This window comes from Bacillus rossius, chromosome 18 (genome assembly GCF_032445375.1).
Source record: "Bacillus rossius redtenbacheri isolate Brsri chromosome 18, Brsri_v3, whole genome shotgun sequence".
Lineage (NCBI taxonomy): Eukaryota > Metazoa > Arthropoda > Insecta > Phasmatodea > Bacillidae > Bacillus > Bacillus rossius.
In genome coordinates, this window is record NC_086345.1 from 29,423,689 (window position 1) to 29,444,260 (window position 20,572).

The 20,572-nt window shown below is 41.9% G+C and overlaps 2 protein-coding genes across 3 annotated transcripts; one reads left to right on the forward strand and one right to left on the reverse strand.

Annotated features, from left to right (window-relative positions):
• Window positions 1-9,679, reverse strand: LOC134541330 (guanine nucleotide-binding protein G(o) subunit alpha-like). The gene is made up of 8 exons (XM_063384740.1): window positions 9,530-9,679; window positions 9,204-9,351; window positions 7,872-8,056; window positions 6,084-6,244; window positions 4,723-4,851; window positions 3,828-3,942; window positions 2,556-2,730; window positions 1-1,555 (listed from the first exon to the last, which is right to left on the reverse strand). Exons 2-8 carry the CDS (start codon window positions 9,337-9,339, stop codon window positions 1,368-1,370), a joined length of 1,089 nt encoding a protein of 362 aa, XP_063240810.1. The 5' UTR covers window positions 9,340-9,351; window positions 9,530-9,679; the 3' UTR covers window positions 1-1,367.
• Window positions 9,680-9,976: 297 nt separating this feature from the next.
• Window positions 9,977-20,568, forward strand: LOC134541329 (tyrosine--tRNA ligase, mitochondrial). 2 transcript variants are annotated; one of them, XM_063384739.1, is made up of 9 exons: window positions 9,977-10,180; window positions 10,907-11,054; window positions 12,710-12,885; window positions 14,038-14,333; window positions 15,957-16,165; window positions 16,586-16,652; window positions 17,688-17,876; window positions 19,166-19,291; window positions 20,452-20,568. In XM_063384739.1, exons 1-9 carry the CDS (start codon window positions 10,035-10,037, stop codon window positions 20,487-20,489), a joined length of 1,395 nt encoding a protein of 464 aa, XP_063240809.1. In that variant the 5' UTR covers window positions 9,977-10,034; the 3' UTR covers window positions 20,490-20,568. The 2 variants fall into 2 exon arrangements, with proteins under 2 accessions (XP_063240809.1, XP_063240808.1); XM_063384738.1 differs by lacking the exon at window positions 9,977-10,180 and adding an exon at window positions 10,290-10,429.
• The last annotated feature ends 4 nt before the right edge of the window (window positions 20,569-20,572 follow it).

The window sequence follows — 20,572 nt, forward strand, 5'->3', positions numbered from 1 at the left end:
TATCTGGCATAAAAATAGAATTTACTTTATTGCAATAATTTGGCAAAGATACAAATTTTCACTTCTATCACAAATGCAAACAGGCACATCTTATTAAAGACAACATGAAATGATCTTGCTTGGACCAGTCTGGAGAGAGTGCGCAAAGTGATGAATGTTCAGAACAAAAATAAATTAAAAACAACTTAAAACTAAAATAAATAATTTTGCAAAAATATGAGATCTAAAAATAATAATAGTTACTGCATGTTCTTTGACATGTATATTGAATAGGAAATAATCTTAAAAGCAGTGCTATGCATACTATTTGTCTACTTTTATAAAATATTAACTTTCATAATCTAAATATAATTTTCTTTTTAAACTGGGAGAAGCATACTTAATGATCAAGATGAATTTAATGTGATGAAAACTAAAAATTTTAAAGAGTTAAAAGTTCCTGTAAATCTAAAATTTATAATCTAAAAAAAAAGTGGCTAGCAATTAGTAATGAAGTACACTTTACAAACAGTAACACTCACACAAACACTGTTTCTACAAACACACTGTGGTTCGTACTCTCAATTCCAATTAAATTTCGAAATATCACAGGCGCTCTTCACAATCAACAAAAACACCTATATAAAAAATAAAGACAAACACAAAAACAACTCATTTCAGATTTTCGATTAAATAAATTTTGAGATCTTTGACAACTAAACCCCCAACTTCTCATCGGAGACACACGCACCCTGCCTCGTCACGTCCGCGCCTCGTGGTCACGCTCGGAGGACACACGTCCAGTCACCGGGGCTTCGCTCGTCCTTGGCTTTCAACCCCGTTAGCACAATATAGTTGTATCACGATTATATTATCATAATCAGAATGTTCACAAATATCTAATGAAATATCCATGACATTTTAACACCTGTAATTTATTGGGCTAGTATTTTAATTTAATACTATTTTATTTGAAACTACGTACATAGAAAATTTTATTGTTAATCAGTTTGCAAGTTGGCGGGCGGGTGAACGCGAGCTCCGCGTGGTCGTCCTCATCGTCAAAAAAAAAACACACTGCAGTTTTTGCTGACAGTCACACAACTGGTGTGTCTGGGAATTGTAGAAAATCCCAATCTTGTAGGTACTTATTACTGGAAGTCTAATCCTCGATACAAAATTATTTTTTTTTGTTTAAAAATTATTATTTTTTTTTGTTTAAAAATTATTATTTTTTTTAGTGAAATAAGTCGGCGGTTCAGACAAATCCCGACGACAAATGGATTTTTCAACTTCACGGTACATGATCTTGTACGTGCGTGTGTGCGTGTGTGTGTGAGTGTGTGCGTGTCCGAGCGCGGCCAGAGGGGGGAAGGGAGCCCGGGCACCTACAGCAGCGTGGCGCGGCGCAGGTTGGCACGCACCACGGTGTCCATGACCGCCTGGAACACCACCTGCACGTTGGCCGTGTCGGTGGCGGTGGTGAAGTGTGTGCACACCGGCTTGTCGCCACGCGCGCGCTCGCGGAACTTGCGCTGCACGAAGAGCGCGCCGCCGTCCACGTCGTAGTCCGCGCCTGCCGTGCACACACCACACACCGCGCGCGCGTCATTCACGCAGCACGGCACTTCTCCACGCATCGGGGGAGTTTCCACAAAGTACTGTACCTAATTTCTTTACTCTTAAACGACCTTGCTCTTTAGACAATGCGATCCAACATCACACGTAAGTTTCTGCGAGAATTCGAAAATATCAATTGAATACTTAACAATTCAAAATGAATAACTTTTTTTTTAGTATTCATTAAGTTATCCACAAAATAATTAATTGAAAAAAAAAAAGATCACACATATAAAGCTCAGATGAACTTGTTTTTTTGAAACATTAAAAATAATTATTTTTTTATATGTAACAAATAATATATTGTGATTTTGATTAAAAATTATCGATAATACAATATAAAATATCTATGTGCATCAGATGAACGTAGAAATAAGTTTCACTGGTTGAAGATTTTTTTTTTTTGCAAACTGCATTTCTCTATTATGTTTTCATACATATATTTCTATCTTTTCATTTTACAGCTGTTGGATCAAATTTCTTGTACTCGTAGATGTGAAGAAGGAAAAAAAACTTCACTGTATGTTAAAAATCAATGGGAAAAATATTTGATATTCGTGAATAATTTGCCATTTGATCTGTATTACAAAAAGGGGGGGGGGGGGGGGGATTCACAGAAGCCTGACTGTATGCTAAGATAATGATTTGGAGACCTGAAAAATTTGTGGGTTCATTTCGTGTTATGCTAAAATTCAAATAATTATACCTTAGTGCTGCTTCTGTCAGTGGTCCGCTGTTAATCTGGAGGACTGAGGGGCAATTAGAGACCCTCACTCGTAGAAGTGTCGAATCACAGGCCACCCAGTCGAGACGACTCACAAGTCAGCAGCCAATGAACAGTTGGCATTTGCCCGAGTGTGTAGAGGATATTGGAGTCTATCCTGGAGGTCATTGAACCCGCGAATTTTTCCGGTCTCTAGTGATGTTTGTCCAGTCGGGTTGTCGGCCCTGCTCACCGCGGTAGTCGGGCAGGTACAGCCGCAGGTGGCGCCCCGAGTACAGCACCTTCTCCCGGAACAGGTCGAACTTGTTGAGGAACAGCACGAAGGCGGCGTCCCGGAAGAACCGGTTGTTGACGATCTGCGAGAACAGGCTGAGGCTCTCGTCCAGGCGGTTCACGGCCGGGTCCTCCTGCCAACACGACGGACACGCGCGCCGCTGCTCACCGCCGGGCGGACACGGTTGGTTCATAACTTTCATTAAATGATGTTATTCGTACGGCTCAACTGGTTAGTCAGAAGGGACCAGACCTCGCGGTCGTGTTTGTTTATGAACGTTTTTTTATCCATTAAGGGGGTGCCTCCCGTCTCAGCTCATGATTTTATATTTACAGTAATTACAGATAAACTTGTAGACTTTTTCATTGTTTAACTTTCACAAAATTAAAAATATAGTATATACAGCGCATACTTTTTGCATAATTAGCTGCCAAAGTTACATCATTAACGTTTTTAGGTTGTACAAATAAGGAGAACTTAATTTATTGCAGAACTGAAACTTTTTAGGTTTAACTACAATGCTCTTAACTTGTCCGAACATTACAAACACCAAATGATTATATATTTTTTTGAAATTCAATTCTATATTTTGTTACTTACATTGCAATACAGCCTTGCTGTGGGGAGATTAATCAGAATTTGATTAGACTGTGGGGAAAGTTTTGAACATTCAATTTGACATTCGCTCGGCATAAAGAAAACTAGTTGTTGCACCTAGGCCTATCGCTAGCTCAAGGTCTCGCGTGCAACAGGTTCGGTAACCTAACCAATTACACTTTTCATACGTCCTGACTTCTCGAGACACCCACTACTTCTCTTCGTTGCCAGCGTTCGTCAGCACGTAACGAGGTACGTGGTCAAGTTAATGCAAAGGAAGACTATAAATTCAGTTTTCAATATTGTGTGTCTTCAAACTTAACTTCTTTTTTTTTCGTTCTGTGTCATTTTTATGTAAATAATATGCACAACAGTACTATATCGTTTAGATTTTGTATAAGTATCTTAACGAAAAAAATTTCAGGTAAATAAAATACTGTTTCTAAATTCTTAATGCTTCATGACAAATATATATAGGTACATTTTTTTTTTTAGCTGAAAGTATTGAGTATCGAAAGTTGGTACCAAACTGAACACATAATGAAGTACTTAGTATTATGTTTCCAACTCCACAAACATGTTCTGTACTTGAGCACACTTGTAGACTCCACCCCTGGTGTCGCGGCGACTCACCAGCAGCGTCATGTCGTAGCCGCTCAGCGACACTACGAACATGACCGCGCGCACGTCGTCGAAGCAGTAGATCCACTTCCTGCGCTGCGACCGCTGCCCGCCCACGTCGAACATGCTGCAACACGGCACGCGCGGCTACAGCACTGCATCAAGTCGGTCGGTTTCTGGGAGGTAGCAACATCGAACCCTTTGCCAGGAGGAAGTTTACTTCACTTTAGTTGGCGCTCAGTCCAACAACAAATAACTAGAACCTGGCTTGAGTTTTCATTGGTCTGACAACACAAAATGACCTCGCCTCTTACGGGATATTAGTTTGTCGCCGTGTCAGGACTGCAGCGTTGTGGTCGCATCGGCACTGTTCAGGCCACCTCGCTGAACGACCCGAAGCACGAAGTCAGGAACACAACTTTTTTTTTTTTTGCATTCCACGCGGACAGGAAACGATCACGCTCCGTCCGGTCAAAGTCACGATGAGTGAGTCATATCAACTCTCGAGTTTTTTATATCAAGAACAAGATAATATGTATTAGCAAAAACACCAAAAATTTAGTTTTGAAGAAACATTCAACAAATATTTTTAAAACAAAACGTAGCACATTTACATGTTCGGGACGTAAATTCACAATTTTGCCAGTGTCAAAAATATTCCCTGCAGTCCTAAAAAAGATACAAGTTATGACTTGATAGCTTCTGTAGGGATAAATAATGCTGAATTCCCCTCCCTAAAATATTTTTTTTTTTCACATTTGTCTTTAAATATGAAATATTTTAAATACTAATAATTTGATGGCATTCAAGGACTTGGCTGGCCCGTTATAAAAACTTACGAAAACGACTTATTTATGGTTTGTTTGAATTTCGACTCCACAGAACTTGCAGTAGTAGCTGTACTGACCTGACGATGACGTCGTTGATCTTGAAGTGCGTCTCGATGATTCCGTTGGTGCGCACGCGCGCGCGGAGCACGTCCGTGGGTGAGGGCACGTACTTCTCGCTGAATATCCTCTCCATGTTCTCGAACAGGCTGCGGGCAGGACAGGCGCTGCTACGCTCGGTACGTTTCACGGGCCTCCGCGAAGCGAGCATCAACTCTAATGTTTATAATATCCGCAAAGTCGAGTCGAATTGCGAATAATGTCCTCGGCAAAGCTCCATTACACTTTTTTTTTTATAAAATACAGGACTTAAGTAAATATACATATATTGTTTAACCTTTACAATGTTTGAACTGATTAAGTTATTAATTAATTCAGCCCTATGTGTAAAATTAGTCAATAAAAATTGTTATAACATAACCATGCGTAAAATTATTGAAAATTTATAATTTTTTTTTTTTAAGTAACCAACTTCATTACACCAAAACATACAAACACAAAAAAAAAAAACCTAAATACTTTTGAGCGATTCCTGGGCTTGAGATATTTTAGAGCTTTTGGAGAAGAAAAAAAACCAAGCTTCAAATTAAATTAATAGCAAATTGGAGAACTTAGCAGAAATGTTTGGCACAGGCCTGATGTCTGAGTCTAGTTCCCACCTGTACAGCGGCCCGCGAGATCCCGCGAACACCAGGCTTCGCACGGCTGCGTGCAACACAACACACTCTCTCTTCAAATACTAGCATTTAATGCTTTAATACTGCGATACATGAATTCTACAAATACCTTCAAAATATTTTTCCTCTAAGTTATTTTCCATGAAACTATGAATTTAACACACATACACATACAGATATAACCAAGATTTAACCTTAGCAAACACAGTACAAATTTTCTATAATTCACAGAAAACACCAATTTTTAAGTTACAGAGCTGAAAAATTTTCAGAGATAATTCCCACACGATAAAAGTGATAGTTTTTGATTATTTACATTTAATAAGCGAGCATAAACTGTAGTGACGTGCCATGGCTGCCGCAGATGGAAGATTTGGGGCCTTGCTGTTTAGGGACTGTTTCATTCTTTTGAGACCAGTCCTTCAATTTCCTTACCTTTTTTTGTGAACTGTTCACAAATAATAAATAAAAAATAAATAAAAAATTGTTTTGTCTACATTAAAATTTTGTTCCAGTCGAAATAATCATACCAAGAAAGTAAAATTACAGTTTTTATTTTCGAAAGTCCCATCACTGACATGTATTTATCTTTGAGCTCCGAAGGTGAATGGTTGGAGCCGAAGGAACACTCGGCGTGCTGCGTACGAGCGCAGCTAGCGACACCGCGCCATGGAGGAGGAGGCAGGAGGAGGGAGGGGACTCACTAGATGGCGGAGTCGTTGAGCTGGTACTCGTAGCCGCGCGCCACGGCCAGCCGCACGCCGCGGTCCCACCACAGGGCCTGCAGGGCGTGTGCCACGCACGGCAGCACGGCGAAGCCCTTGTCGAAGCAGCTGGTGCTGCTCAGCACCGTGTGGGCATGCGCCTGCAACAACACGGCGCCCGCGCAAACTTCCTGCACTTCATCACTCTAACTGAATATCAATTATTCACAAAAATCTAATTCAAACATACATTGAAACTTTTTTCCTTGAAACATAAAATGCAAATATAACTGATGAAAAATACGCAACATCATAAAGAGAAACATATAGAGTTAAGTAAAATGGAAAAAAATAAAAACCTGGTAATTGTTTTGATATACAGACTGATAAGTAAAAAAAAAAAATTAGCAAGTGCTGGTGTTTTAGAAAAATATACCAGCCCTGTATTGTAAAAAAAATGAGTTACTATTAACAGTTGCAAGATCAAAAAAGTAAAAAAAAAAATTCCATCTTTTTAGTAACTACAATTTGGTACAGACTTCCTGCTAACTTAATTACATTCATTGAATTTGCTGTATTAAAATATTACGTTTCTGTGATTTGACAAGAATTTTTAATTAAATTGCTCATTAATTAAATGATTTTATTAACCTTTCGGTGCTATATGGTGTATTCACTTGCATTTTGGTGTTGCATAATGTCGCTTTTTGGTGTTGTTTCGGTTTTATCGCAACTCACCATATAATCTTATCCTTGCAGATTAAATTAAAGACCTTTTCCCATGAAAAAAAAAAAAAAATGAAAGGACTGAATTTTTGTGTGTTGTGTAGGAGATGATCAAAGCAAGGCCAGTAAAATAAAAAAAAAAGAGAGAGATTAACCGCTATTCCTGGTCAAGAGATTTGACCACAAAAACTGCAGTACATTTGATAAAGTAGTTTGTTACTGAAAAAAAAAAAAAATATATAGAAATTTCATTCCTATTCCACTCATAGGCGAAACGTAAAATCAATATGAGTAAAAAAATATTATTTTATAATTACCAACCCATGGGGGAAAGAAAGGCAATCATTACATCATTTCTTTGAATAACCCAAACCATTTGAAATTTTGTTTTAAATTTAAAAACCTAATGAGATATGTTATGAAAAGGTGCAAGTAAACACGTTGAGCCGATGTCGGCGCGACAGCAGCTGCTTCAACTGTGCGCTCACCTTGTGCCCGGCCGCGCGCTCACCTTGTACCCGGCCGCGCCCTCACCTTGTGCCCGGCCGCGCGCTCACCTTGTGCCCGGCCGCGCCCTCACCTTGTGCCCGGCCGCGCCCTCACCTTGTGCCCGGCCGCGCGCTCACCTTGTGCCCGGCCGCGCCCTCACCTTGTGCCCGGCCGCGCGCTCACCTTGTGCCCGGCCGCGCGCTCACCTTGTGCCCGGCCGCGCCCTCACCTTGTGCCCGGCCGCGCCCTCACCTTGTGCCCGGCCGCGCCCTCACCTTGTGCCCGGCCGCGCGCTCACCTTGTGCCCGGCCGCGCGCTCACCTTGTGCCCGGCCGCGCGCTCACCTTGTGCCCGGCCGCGCCCTCACCTTGTGCCCGGCCGCGCGCTCACCTTGTGCCCGGCCGCGCCCTCACCTTGTGCCCGGCCGCGCCCTCACCTTGTGCCCGGCCGCGCGCTCACCTTGTGCCCGGCCGCGCGCTCACCTTGTGCCCGGCCGCGCGCTCACCTTGTGCCCGGCCGCGCCCTCACCTTGTGCCCGTCGCGCCCTCACCTTGTGCCCGGCCGCGCCCTCACCTTGTGCTTGGCCGACTGCAGGTTGATGCGCAGCACGCCCATGCCCGTCAGCACGTACTTCATGGAGGACAGCAGGTTGTCCAGCACGGTGGGGCGGAAGCTACGCAGCTCGTCGCGCGTGAAGCCGTCGCTGTGGATGATCTTCATCTGCTTCACCAGCGTGCTCTTGCCGCTCTCCCCCGCCCCTGCGTCACGCTTTCTCTCTCTCTCTGGCCTTGTGCCAGCATCCAGCACTTCCGACATCAGAACCAATAGTTCTGTACACGTACACAATTCATTTCGCTCAGAAGTAAAGAATGTTCAATTATATTCAAAGAGCTGTAAAGCCGTTACAAGTCACGTCGTGTATCACAGATAAATGTATAAATGAGGCTGATGTAACATATTGCACAGTGTACAGCTGAATGGATCAAATTATGACTGCGGGGTAATCTTTTAAACTGGAAATCGTTTAAGTAGGACTAGGACATATGCGATAAGGTGAACAGTTTGCAACCAAAAATTTTAACAGAAATTCAAAACCAGACTGCGTTTATTATCTGTAACCATTAAAATTTAATTTTTATTGCTATTACACCACCCCATGTATGAATATTTTTTTTATGACTTTAAAACGGTCATAAATTTGTTGGAAGAAAAATACCCATTTCCCTAATCTTACTATTTGAATTCAATATTTATGTTTGATAATTTTCTTATGTTGATATTCAAAATTGACTTAAACTCTAGAACTGCTACTCACACACTTCTACTTAACACAAAAACAACGCATGGTAAATTATTTGATTTTGAGGTCAAGGGTTTTCTAGCCGGTGTCCAAAAAAATACGGCTTTGTAAATCAGAAGGCCAAAATTTCAAGTTAGTTTTGTGTTTCATGAAATCTAGACTTGTCACGAGTAAAACATTATTGAAAGGGTACTTTTTCTTATCATATCAAAAATATTGCAATATAAACAATGTTAGGAAGTAAAAAAAAATTCCTTTTCAGATCGGGATTTGATCTGATAATACAATCGTAATTCATTATTAAATCACAAATTTTGTTGTATCCAGGATCTTTTGGTGTACTAAATTGATAAAGCAAGCATCATGTACTACATGATCAATGTATTCAGGATCATGCCATTAGGATCAAGGGATAGACTTGGATATGTGATACAAAACTTTCACATTGGCATTTAATGCACAAAATCACCAATAACCGTTAAATTTCTCAGACTCGGCAAGAAATTTTTAAACAATGTTTTTTTTTTTTTTTTTTTTTTGGTGAGTGGAGGAAGGTCTGATGTTAAAAAAAAACGTGTCAGCCGCTAAACTAGAAATCTACCAACCAAGTAGCAGTATCTTTATGACATTGCGCTCCTGCTTGGCCAACTCGCCGAGCTGTTTGTCGATCTCCTCGCTCCTCCTCCTGGCCTTGGACTCTTCTCGATCTAATGTGAGACATCCACCCATACCATGTTGCATTCGAGGAGAACTCTGCAAACAAACGGAACAAGCGAGTGCAAGAAGCGGGCAGCTACGCATTCACGTCTCACTGACTTTCTGGGACGCCACATGCGGATTCGACGTCACTTTGTTCCACTTCACGACCATATTTTAAATACGGCGGTTGTACAAGCATTTTCCTTGTTTAGGTAATTTCATTTTAACCTACCTAAAAATCTTCACAATGTCCCACACGTTTGTTTAATACAAATGTAAACAATAACATCATAGGGAAATGACGAAAAAAAAAGAAAGTGAAAGGTAGATAGTTTAAACAAACATAGCGCTATAGTTCATTTGTCATGATGCTTGTGGTCATGTGACTTTAGGACATTTGGAGATTGAATATTTAAAAAATTTAGAATTGATTTCTTCTGTCATCAACAATTACTTTAGAAGATTTAAAAGTGCTTGTGATTTGTAATGCGACATTTATTAAAGAGCCTTATTGAAGAAATAAAAAAACACTTAAAGGGTTATTAATCGCTTAAATAATAAAATTATAACTATAGAAGTATTTTTGCTAAACCATGCAAATACTGCAGAATTGTGAGTAATTCGTATAATAGATGGAAAATGTATAGTAAAATAGTTCCAGTAACACGCTTACAAGAGCAGCTGTTTCGGAACGTACTGAGAAATGCGGTCGAATTTGAAGTTGAAAATAAACAAAAATGTTTTTTGGTAGGGTTAGGTTGTGTAAGAAATACTTTAGCGCTCGTAATATTTGCGTATTGTCGACGCGATGGAGTTCCAACAGAAACGTACTGAAGCTAAAAGATCGAGGGATGTATCAGGATGTGTTTCCTTTAAATTCCAAGTACGTTGGGGTTTGTTACATTCCGTCGGATGAGATTGCTCTACATTCATCTTCTAGAGTAGCTGCTGTTTTGGAAAAGTTAAAATGAAATTTGGGAGAAATGGTAATTTTGAGTTCCTATCAATCTCTTTAACGATTCTAATAAACGGTATTGCAATATTTGTATTAGTTCACTGTTATGACGGTGTGTAGAGGGAGGAGGGATCATAGGTGGAAGATTCAGAGAGAGTGGAGAAGAACGGAAAGAAGGTAAGTATTCCTGATGAGGTCAGGGCAGAGTGGAATAGGATTGAGGGATAGATACAGGATGTGAGAAGAGGAAAGGACTATAGGAAACGGCTTCAGAAAAGGTGTGTGTAAGGGGAGGGGACTCCTTATTTCCGGGCGGAAACCCAATCGCAAGTTAATCAATCAATCAGTCATGTTAACTACATTTAAATTGCTGTTTTTGTTAGGTTAGCTACATTAAAAATATTATAATCCCGTTTGAACGATTGGGAAGGTTAGGTTAGCCACGTCAAAAATACTGATAAGCATTTTTCGTTTTAAAAGCACTCAAAATTACCATTTTTAGAGTTTTAACTGTTTGAAATGAGCTCCTACTCAATTTAAATGATTGTTCTTGTAATGTATCACAAACTTCAGTCTTGTGAGATTGTATGAAGAAGGTGAAGAGTCAAAGGTAAAAGTCGTCAAGCTGCTAGTGATGTGTTGTTCTGCCTGCAGCCATGAGATTGTGGACCTGCTGAAGCGGGGGGACCAGTGCGTGTACGCGGGGTTCGACCCCACGGCGGACAGCCTGCACGTTGGCAACCTGCTCGTGTTGGTGAACCTGCTGCACTGGCAGCGCGCGGGCCACCGCGTCGTGGTGCTGGTGAGTGCCCCCGGCCGTGTGTCTCGGGCGCAGCGTTTATGTCTGTCCTTGAACGAGGGCGGCGGAGACAGTTCACCCTCCCTTTGAAGATATACTCTAATTGAAACAGTGCTCATCACATTTTTATCTTCAACCTTTAATAGCAGTAATTTGTTTCCTAACAAAAAAAAATGTGATCAAGTCTTGTAATACTCGCCAGGGACGTGTAGCAGCCAACCTCAGTAGCAAGCAAATTCATGTAGTCTCGTGTTGCAGATCACTTATAATAGTAAACTCTCTAATAAAATGTAACGTCGAATTCTTTAAAATAATGTAGAGCGTAATAAATATATGAACATTATACATTTCATGAGTGAATCAAACATAGTTTTCCCACCCGCTGCTAGAATTCACAGCCGTAGCAGCTACATTGACTATTGAATCATCTGATTTGCAGAGCAAAATTTTAAACTAGGTGTTTATTGGAACGGCTCCGATAAAAATGAAAAAAGACTTTTAAAAAATACTAAAACCTCGTTTTAAACCTGATGTTCAACAAGAAATTTTATTAAGATACTCCTCATATTGTTAAAATTCACTAAACAGTTAACACTAAAAAGTTTCCTTTTGGCTTTGTGAACTTTGGTTTGCGCCGTATATACCAAGAGGTAAGATGTTACATATCAAAACTATGTGTATGTGTTATTTCAAATTGAATTGTAGACGTAGATAAAATGAATATAAAACATACATTACCAATACTTTTGCTGGTGTCACACATACCTACATAATACATACACTACAGTAACGATTGCAGCAAAAATTTGTGGGACGGAGCCTGAGGAATGTAACCGAAGTGACTTGTAAGGCTAACATTTCTCACAAAGCAAAGTAAGTTATAGTAATGCATATTCAAGACCACTGTGAATGGTTCACTAGCTAGCCATAGCGGTAGGTACTATCTCCATGACCCTGAGTGTTGTAGTGTTCTACCATCTTGGATGAAGTTTCCCTTGACCAGACGTTTAAGCCTTACAAATAAAATTTATACATATTTTGGGGCTTTAAATATTGGGATAATATGCATATTATAATGATGTTTTATGTTCGTTGATTGAGAGTCCTTGCTATCATTTTGAATTCCAAGGAGAAGGACTTACAACTAATTTCCTGTAAGACATGCTGAGTCACATACCAGGATGTGTGCGCAATGCTCCGGCACAGGGGGACCATCAACTGTGTCACTCGCAGGGTTCCCAGGGAATCGAAGAGGTGTCTCAAAAACCTGGAAGTCACGGGGAATACGACAAAACCTTGGATTTGCAAAACAGTATCCGTAATTGTATAATATCTTAGATTTATTACGTATTTTAACGATAAATTCGTGAGCCGTTAATTCTGTATAAGCCTTGTTGATTAAACAACGGTGTATTAATTTGAGGCACTATCAAATTGGTTTAAAACATGTATTAGTTTTTTTTTATTCTGGCAGTATATTGGTTACGTATAAAATGATAATGGTGCAAACTGTGAGTTGTGATTAATCTTTATCTTGCCAGTTGTACCGATGCAGGGAGAAGCAACGGAAATGGCAGAACAGGGACGAGGAGGAACCAAGGCGCGTCTTGCTGGTGGCGTGGCTGTGTCGTGTTGGCAGTGCCGTGTCGTGTTGGCAGCTCGGCGGGGCGACGGGCCTGATCGGAGACCCCAGCGGCAGGTCCTCGGCCCGGCCGGCGCTCTCGGAGGAGGAAGTGGAGAGGAACACGCGCGCCATCAGGGACAACGTGGAGCGGATATTCAGCAACCACAGGAGGTTCCTGTGGACGCCGAACGTCGACCTCCCTGAAGTCAGGTGATTGCCATGCCTTCGACTGTAGTGATAGTTGCCTGTGGCAATAGGGAAGTGCGGTACGCCCACGAGTCGTAATTTTAAACTTTTATATTTGGTAGCTACTGGCGACTAACAAATATCGGTGCTCAGGGAAACAAATTTTTCCAATTCAGTTCGTGTGTGACATTTACAATACGTGGCGCTCGAGTCGTTTCAACAAATGTGTTCATTTCATTTAGAGTAGCGACGGTTTGTTTGTATTCGGTGTACGAGTGCACACGCATGACTTAATTCAATCGAATCAAATACAAACGGCTACATTTCGGGTTCGTGTGTTACATAAACAAAATGTGTAAGGTATTTCAAAACACAAACACTTTCTTTAAGTGGCATTGCAATGCATGCCGGGTACTCGCTAATATTATAAAAAATTACTGAAGAAAAAATTAATTTTTTATTTAACTGTTTCAAATATTAAATATATTTTGTTAAACCCTTATTTTGAATTAAAAATTTTTTTTACGTACTTTTCAATATTAATCTATAATGAAGAAAAAAAAGCTAGACATCATCACTACATAGTATAAAACAAAGTAGCTTCCCGCTGTCTGTCCCAATGTATGCTTAGATCTTTGAAACTACGCAACGGATTTTGATGCGGTTTTTTTTTTAATAGAGTGATTCAAGAGGAATGTTTATATGTTTAATACATGCATAATATAGTAGAGAAACACTGATAATTTTAGAGGTATCTAATGTGATGTAAATAAAAACTTTTTTTGTGCTCACATTTCAAACACTGGCTGAACCCTACGATATGGATCATGTTGTTGATAATTGTTGATTATCTTTAGTCTTTAGTCGAACGAATAGTAAGTAAAATATTTTTTTTTTATTTAATTTAATTATCTAAAATCGTTGTTTAAGGTGAGGTATTTAAGTTCAAAAAAAGAACCGAATAGAATAGGTATATTTTGTTGTTGATATTTGTTGGTTATCTTCTAGCATGAGCGTTGCACCCGTGCGTAGCCGGGGCGGGCGCCAGTGTGGTATATATTTTGTTAGATGTAGTCAAGCAAGTCTGTGATTGTGAATGCTGAGATGTTGCTAGAGGTTGCCTCTCCGGACCAGTCCGCGCTCGTGTGACGGGAGAGGGGGCTCTTGCGGGCGCAGGTTCGTGAACAACCTGGAGTGGTACGGCTCTCTGAGCGCCGTGCGGCTGGTGGCCACGGCCGGCCGGCACGCCCGCATGGCCGCCATGCTGTCGCGCCACAGCGTGCAGGCGCGCCTCTCCTCCGAGGCGGGCATGAGCTTCGCCGAGTTCTGCTACCAGCTGTTCCAGGCCTACGACTGGCTGGAGCTGGCGCGGCGCTGGGGGTGCCGCTTCCAGGTGGGGGGCAGCGACCAGATGGGCAACATGGTGTCGGGGCACGACCTGGTCTCCCGCGTCGCCGGCACGCCCGTGTACGGTGAGTGTGCTCGCACGCCCACGTCCGCTCCCCGGCACTCCCCGTGGTCACTCGCGGTACTTCATTTCTGATTCTTCTGCGGAGTGGGCCAGGAACAACTCCAAAATTTTCAATTTCCGAGTCAGTTTTGTAAGGTTGGGGACTGGAGCGTGTGTCAATGTTTTAGAGTCAGAATAAATCAAAGTTCGTATATCATATTCCTTCTCTTTAATTGCTTGCTTATTTCTTAAATCGCTTGTATATTTTTATAACGATTTTATTGCTGCCGTTTTGAGACTGTGGTTTTTATTTTATTTTTATTTTATCAAAAAATTCAAATTATTAAGTTTAATCATAAAATGATATAAACAGTAAGAATTAAATAGCAGTTATTAGTAATAACTACTGTATATTAAAAAGTTCAGTAAAAGTTTTGTATTGCCTATCTAAGTCTATCCCGTGATCGTAATGTCATGTGGTACATGAAGCTTGCTGTTTTAATTCAGTCCATCGGAAGATCCTGGATACAACAAAACTTGTGATGTAATATTGAATTATGTTCGTACTATCAAATCAAACAGAAATCAGAAAATGAATTATTTTTTTTTTACATCCTAACATTGTTTGTACTGCAATATATATGTAATGTCCAGAATATTTCAACATATTAAATTAAAACAGCAAGCATCATGTACCGCAGGATCAATCATAAAGGATCATGCCATCAGGATCAAGGGATGGACTTGGATATGTGATACGGAACATTTGCCAAAAGTTCCCATTTAGTTTTCCTATTTTTTGTTAGTAAATTTTACTAATTTTTCACTCGGCTGTGTGTGTGTGTGTGTGTGAGAAGTATTAAATATTGAGGCTAAATGCCACCATCTTGTACTGTTAATTTGTTGTCACAATAACATGGAAATATGCAAACCTAAGACTTGAACTTTCACAGTTGGCTTGAGTTGTTGTGGGGTGTGATAGCAATATTGCAGTCACTCAAGGTGAAAAACTCGTAGTAATAGCATAAAGGGTGGGTGGAACACATCACACTATGATAGCCTCTGTGAGTTGTATAGTACAATATTAGCTCTAATCTAAGACGCCACATATTCTAAGCAGTGGCGTAGCCAGGATTTGTGTATGGGGGGTGTTAAGAAGCATGCTCCTCCTCCTCCCCCCCCACACACACGTATTAAAGCGGGGGGCCCGGGGGTTCTCCTCCGGGAAAATTTGGATTTTAAGGTGTAAAATAGTGCTATTTTAGCAGTTTTTCGGTTCTTAAATTTAAATGTTGTAATGGTAAAAATTTTATTAATTTTAATATGAAATTTGCTTGAGTGATGAATAAGAAATTAATTAAAGATTTGGTGCTAGGGGGGGGGGGGGTTGAACCCCTAACCCCCCCCCCTCCCGGCTACGCCCCTGATTCTAAGTCTCACTTCTCGTCAAGCCTTTAATTTTAACGACGAATGTCAAGTTTGAGTTGTAGCTACACTTTCGTTTATGAGTCGTTAACGAAATTACATTTGGAACATGTGGAGGATAACATATCTTCTCTTCAGAGCGAGAGGAGTTTCACAGATAGTGTGTCTTGTAAGCGAGTGTATTCGGTGACGGTGACGGAGACGGGACTGTGTTCCGCAGCGCTGACGGTGCCGCTGGTCACCACCGAGGCGGGCGACAAGTTCGGCAAGTCGGCGGGCAACGCGGTGTGGCTGGACCCGGGCCGGACGTCGCCCTTCGAGCTGTACCAGTTCCTGGTGCGCGTCAGGGACTCGGACGTGGAGCGGATGCTGAAGCTCTTCACGTTCAAGCCGCTGGCCAGCGTCGCCGCGCTCATGGAGTTGCACCAGGTAGCGTCCCTCGGGATCTCATGGAGTTGCACCAGGTAGCGTCCCGGGGGAGGGTAGAGGTGTCATGCAAGTCCCGTAAGTGCTTACGAGAATCTGTACCGGTCGTTGTATATGCCAAAAAAAATAATTACTCTCAAAACATGCCTGTTAGCCATTTCACCCTTCTGAAATTAATCGGAAATCAAAAGTACTTTTTCAGCCCTTGGCGAACTCTCAAACGCTTATCGTAAGCAGACCCCCCCACTCGGATGTCGTGAGTGATTTTTGAAATCGCGTTGGTTTTTCCCTGAAGCTCTGCGCGCCGTGTGTGCCTTGACGTCGCGCCGCTGGGAACCAGAAGCTGTGACTCAGGGGTCTGGACGGGGGAGCCCCCCCGATAAGGAGGCAGTGCTGCGAGGTTGGTCGCCCTGGTTGTTGCAGGCCCAGCCGGAGCAGAGGACCGCCCAGAAGCGACTGGCGGAGCAGGTCACCTTGCTGGTCCACGGAGGTAACTACCCTCGCTGGTTCCCCCCGAACACATCTGCGCTCGGCACGCGTGATGCGCGTTCTCAAACAGCTTTCACTTTCTGGGAACTCAGGGAGGTGGGAATTAGCCCGGGAATCCACTTTAAAACTTTTCAAAGTTACGGCGATTCCTCGGTGATGGTTACGCTCCAGTATGCCAATACCATGATGGTGTTATAGTGCGCTGTCATACACACTGTAAATTGGCATAAGCATGGTTCTCTTTGAACTAGAACACTGTTGGGATGGTGGAGACAGGATGGTTTTTACTTCTTTCAGAAAATTGCAAAATAGGTATTTATTTTAAAAAAAATATTATTTGTAATTTGGTCATGGAAAAGTCGGGCAATTTTTTTTCTACACATTTGTAAGGACATCCTGTTAAAGCTGATCTTAATTTATTCCTTTTCTGTCAGTGTTTGGTTCAGTGGTTCAATTCACTTCCTTTTAGAGATTTGATGTTCCTACATCTTACGTTCTTATCAAATACTCAAGTCAGGTTGGGTTTAACAACTTGTGACTGTAAAGTTGCAACAGTGTGAGCGTGAGAGCAGTGCTAATTAAACTTCTGCCAATCACTTTTTTTTTTTCGATGCGGACCGGCATTAAAAATTTATTTGATTAATAAAAAATTACATAAGCAGATATATGTAGCTGAAATGTAAATATACATATATATATAATCACATTTAATCATATATAATTATAATAATCTATATAAATAAATATAAAAATATATATACGTAGGAATTATGCCCTTAATAAACCAAATGAAAATAAAATAATCAAGAGAATGTAGTGGCTTGAGACGTTAAATCAGAATTAAATTTGTAAAAGAAATTACTTCTTGCATACCCCTCGGTGGTTTATATCAAGAAGACGAAAGTTTAAATATGTATGCCTGTTGAATAGGATCAGTGTGTCGTCTCTGGCGCGGTTATGGCACGGCACGGCATGTGGTTGCCTGTCGAATAGGGTCAGAGTGTCGTCGTGTCTGGCACGGCGCGTGTGGTTGCAGAGGAGGGGCTGAGGAGCGCGCGGGAGGTGTCGGCCGCCCTGTACGAGGGCAGCCTGGAGGCGCTGGCGCGGCTCAGCACGGCCGCCATGGGCCAGGTGCTGCGCGGTGCGGAGCTGCGCGAGCTGCCCCTGCGTGCCGGCGCCACCGTGCTGGACGTCGCCATGCAGGCGCGCTGCTTCCCCTCCGAGGGTACGTGCCGCCGTACCGCTCCTTGTCCGTGCATTTGTGCTTTCATTTCCTGTTTCCTTCACACATTCACATCACATTTGCCCAAATATTCACTTTTTTTTTCTTTTTAAATTACCAATAAGAATCATTTAAGGGGCCCGCCTCGTCAGGGGTGTATGTGTGTTAGTGAGGCGGGATGATATGCGCGGCGCTCGATGGTATTTCCAGCGCGGTATCGCCTCTAAGCTCAAGGCTCTGAACTGGCGCGCAGTCTTCTCGTCGTCAATTGATAACTGTGAAAATTGTGCGGTGTCCGTATTTTTATATTACGGGGAAATGAAGATAAAGGTGTAATGCAAGTCCCTTAAGTGCTTTCAAGAATCTGTACCACTTGTTTTACACCTAAAAATTACTCTGAAAACTCTGTGTTTCAGCCATTTTAACTCTTCTGGAAATACGGTTTAAAAATATGATCCAAAATTAAAAGTACTTTTCGGGCCTCAGCGAACTCTTAAATGCTTTCCGTAAACAGGCCCCACTCGGATATCTTAAGTAGTTTTGAAATGGCGTTGTTTTTCCTGAAGCTCTGCACACCGTATGTGTGCCCAGGTAGGCGGGCCCCTTAATCTACACAGCTCTGCAGATCGCCACTAGTACCACGAGGGCAAAAATAATGCACCTTCCTGAGTGAAAAAGTACTTCACTGACAGTGAGGAAAATAATAAAATAGCTGCTAGAACATACAATAAATAAATTAATGTTAACTAACGGTAATTGGAACTTTTAATAAACATTTTTAGAATAAGTAAAGAACAGACAATTAGGCCTAAATTTAAATTTTAAAAAGTTTTAATAAGTAGACACACATGTATTTCGCGATTTCATTTCATGTCAAGGTATTTCACAAAACACTGTAGCTTTTTCTAAGAGTCGTGGCAAATTGTGAGGGTGCAGCAGTACGGTTGACCACATTCTCATCGGCCCCGTCAAGAGCGGGACGACACCTCTCACCGACCTCAGCCAATCAACCACAGGAGAAAAGCTACAGCATTTTGTGAAATACCTCGACACGAAATGTATCCGCGAAATACAGGTGCCCCTATTAGTAAGTAAACTTGTTTGAGCGTATTAATAATGTAATAACTGTTTAAGTTACGACGAGGGAAGCTTGGCCTTCAAGGGGTCGAGGTTTAGGACGGTGAAGTCGGTCGGAGGGAGTTTCGACACGCTGTAGTGATAAGTCTGTCGGATGTGCTGGCGACACGGCGACAGCGAATGCGACGGAGACACGCCGTGCTGTGTGGGCGCAGGCGATGCCAGGAGGATCATCGGCGCGGGGGGCTTCTACGTGAACCACCAGCGCGCGTGCAACACGGAGGAGGTGCTGAGCCGTGCTGCGCACGTCCTGCCCAACAACGTGACCCTCCTGCGCGTGGGTGAGTGTCCCCGTGCCGCGCGAACCTCTGTCTCCGGGCGCGGCTTTGTGTCCAGTCCGACATATCATCCACGCCTCACACGGTCAACACTGAAGTGTTGCCGTCTGTATGATTTGTTTGTTGGTTGGGTATGTTTAATATATGCCAATTGGGGAAAGAAAGACACATTAAAATGCATGAATCAAATCCTGATGAAAAAGCAGGGGTTTTAATTAACGATAAAAAAAACTCGCTGATTATTTTGAAGAAGCGCTTAAAATCTGCCCTAGCTTCACCAAGGAGATGTTTTAGCTAATATCAAAGGAAATAAGAAAGAAGAAACAGGAAGAAGCGAAAGCCATCTATATTCTTTAATGCGCTCTACCATGTGAGATATGTTTTAAAATACATCCAAGAGGATAAAAAAAAGTAAATTTTGGCGCTTTAAATGAAATTCGAAAAACTGGCGATATCTCGAGACAGAGGCTTCGAGGTGTTAGTTTGTAACACCAAGCCAACATGTGGAAACTCCACTGACATCGCGGGGTCAGAGCGTTGTTGCCCGGCCTAGAGTGGGGGAACCATTCCAACATCTGCCTGGCGTGAGAAAAAAGAAATGGGATTACCAAACAGGGACTTGAACCCGAGTCCCCCCCCCCCGGAATGCTAGACCAGCGTGCCGTGTCCACACATGCACCATGTCATTCTCTTTCTCTCTCTCTTTCTCTTTCTCTCTCTCTTTCTCTCTCTCTCTCACACACACACACACACAGAGTCTGTATTCCCTTGGTTACGTGTCTGAATTTAGAGAGCCAATTTTTTAAAAATAACTTTTTGTTCAATATCTGGGCAGACCGCGGAGTCTAGGCTGTTTCCGGGGCGAGATGTGGTGGATGTGAAGAATTTTCCACATTGTTTCAGTTTCATGCATTGGTGCTAAAAATTACTGATTGTCCATTAATGTGCACTTTTTTATGAGTACATATAACATTTTTTACCATAAATTCAGTTTAGATTTAGCGAAGCTGAAATTTTAAAAATAAATTTTTGCTTTTTTTTTTTTTTCTAAAATTACGTTCAAGTGTGAGAGACCGCGTGCGCAGAGATGGCAGAAACACCAGTTGCGTTCCGGATGTCCGAGGCCTGCCTGCCTACTTCTCGTCTTGATTTTCTGTTTGCAGGTAAGAAGAACTACTACATCGTGAAGTGGCTGACGTGACGACCTTACGTGCAGTCGTACCTAAATTGTCGGGTTGAAATTGTTGTAAATAAATAAATAAAAAAACATTTTTTAAAAATTGC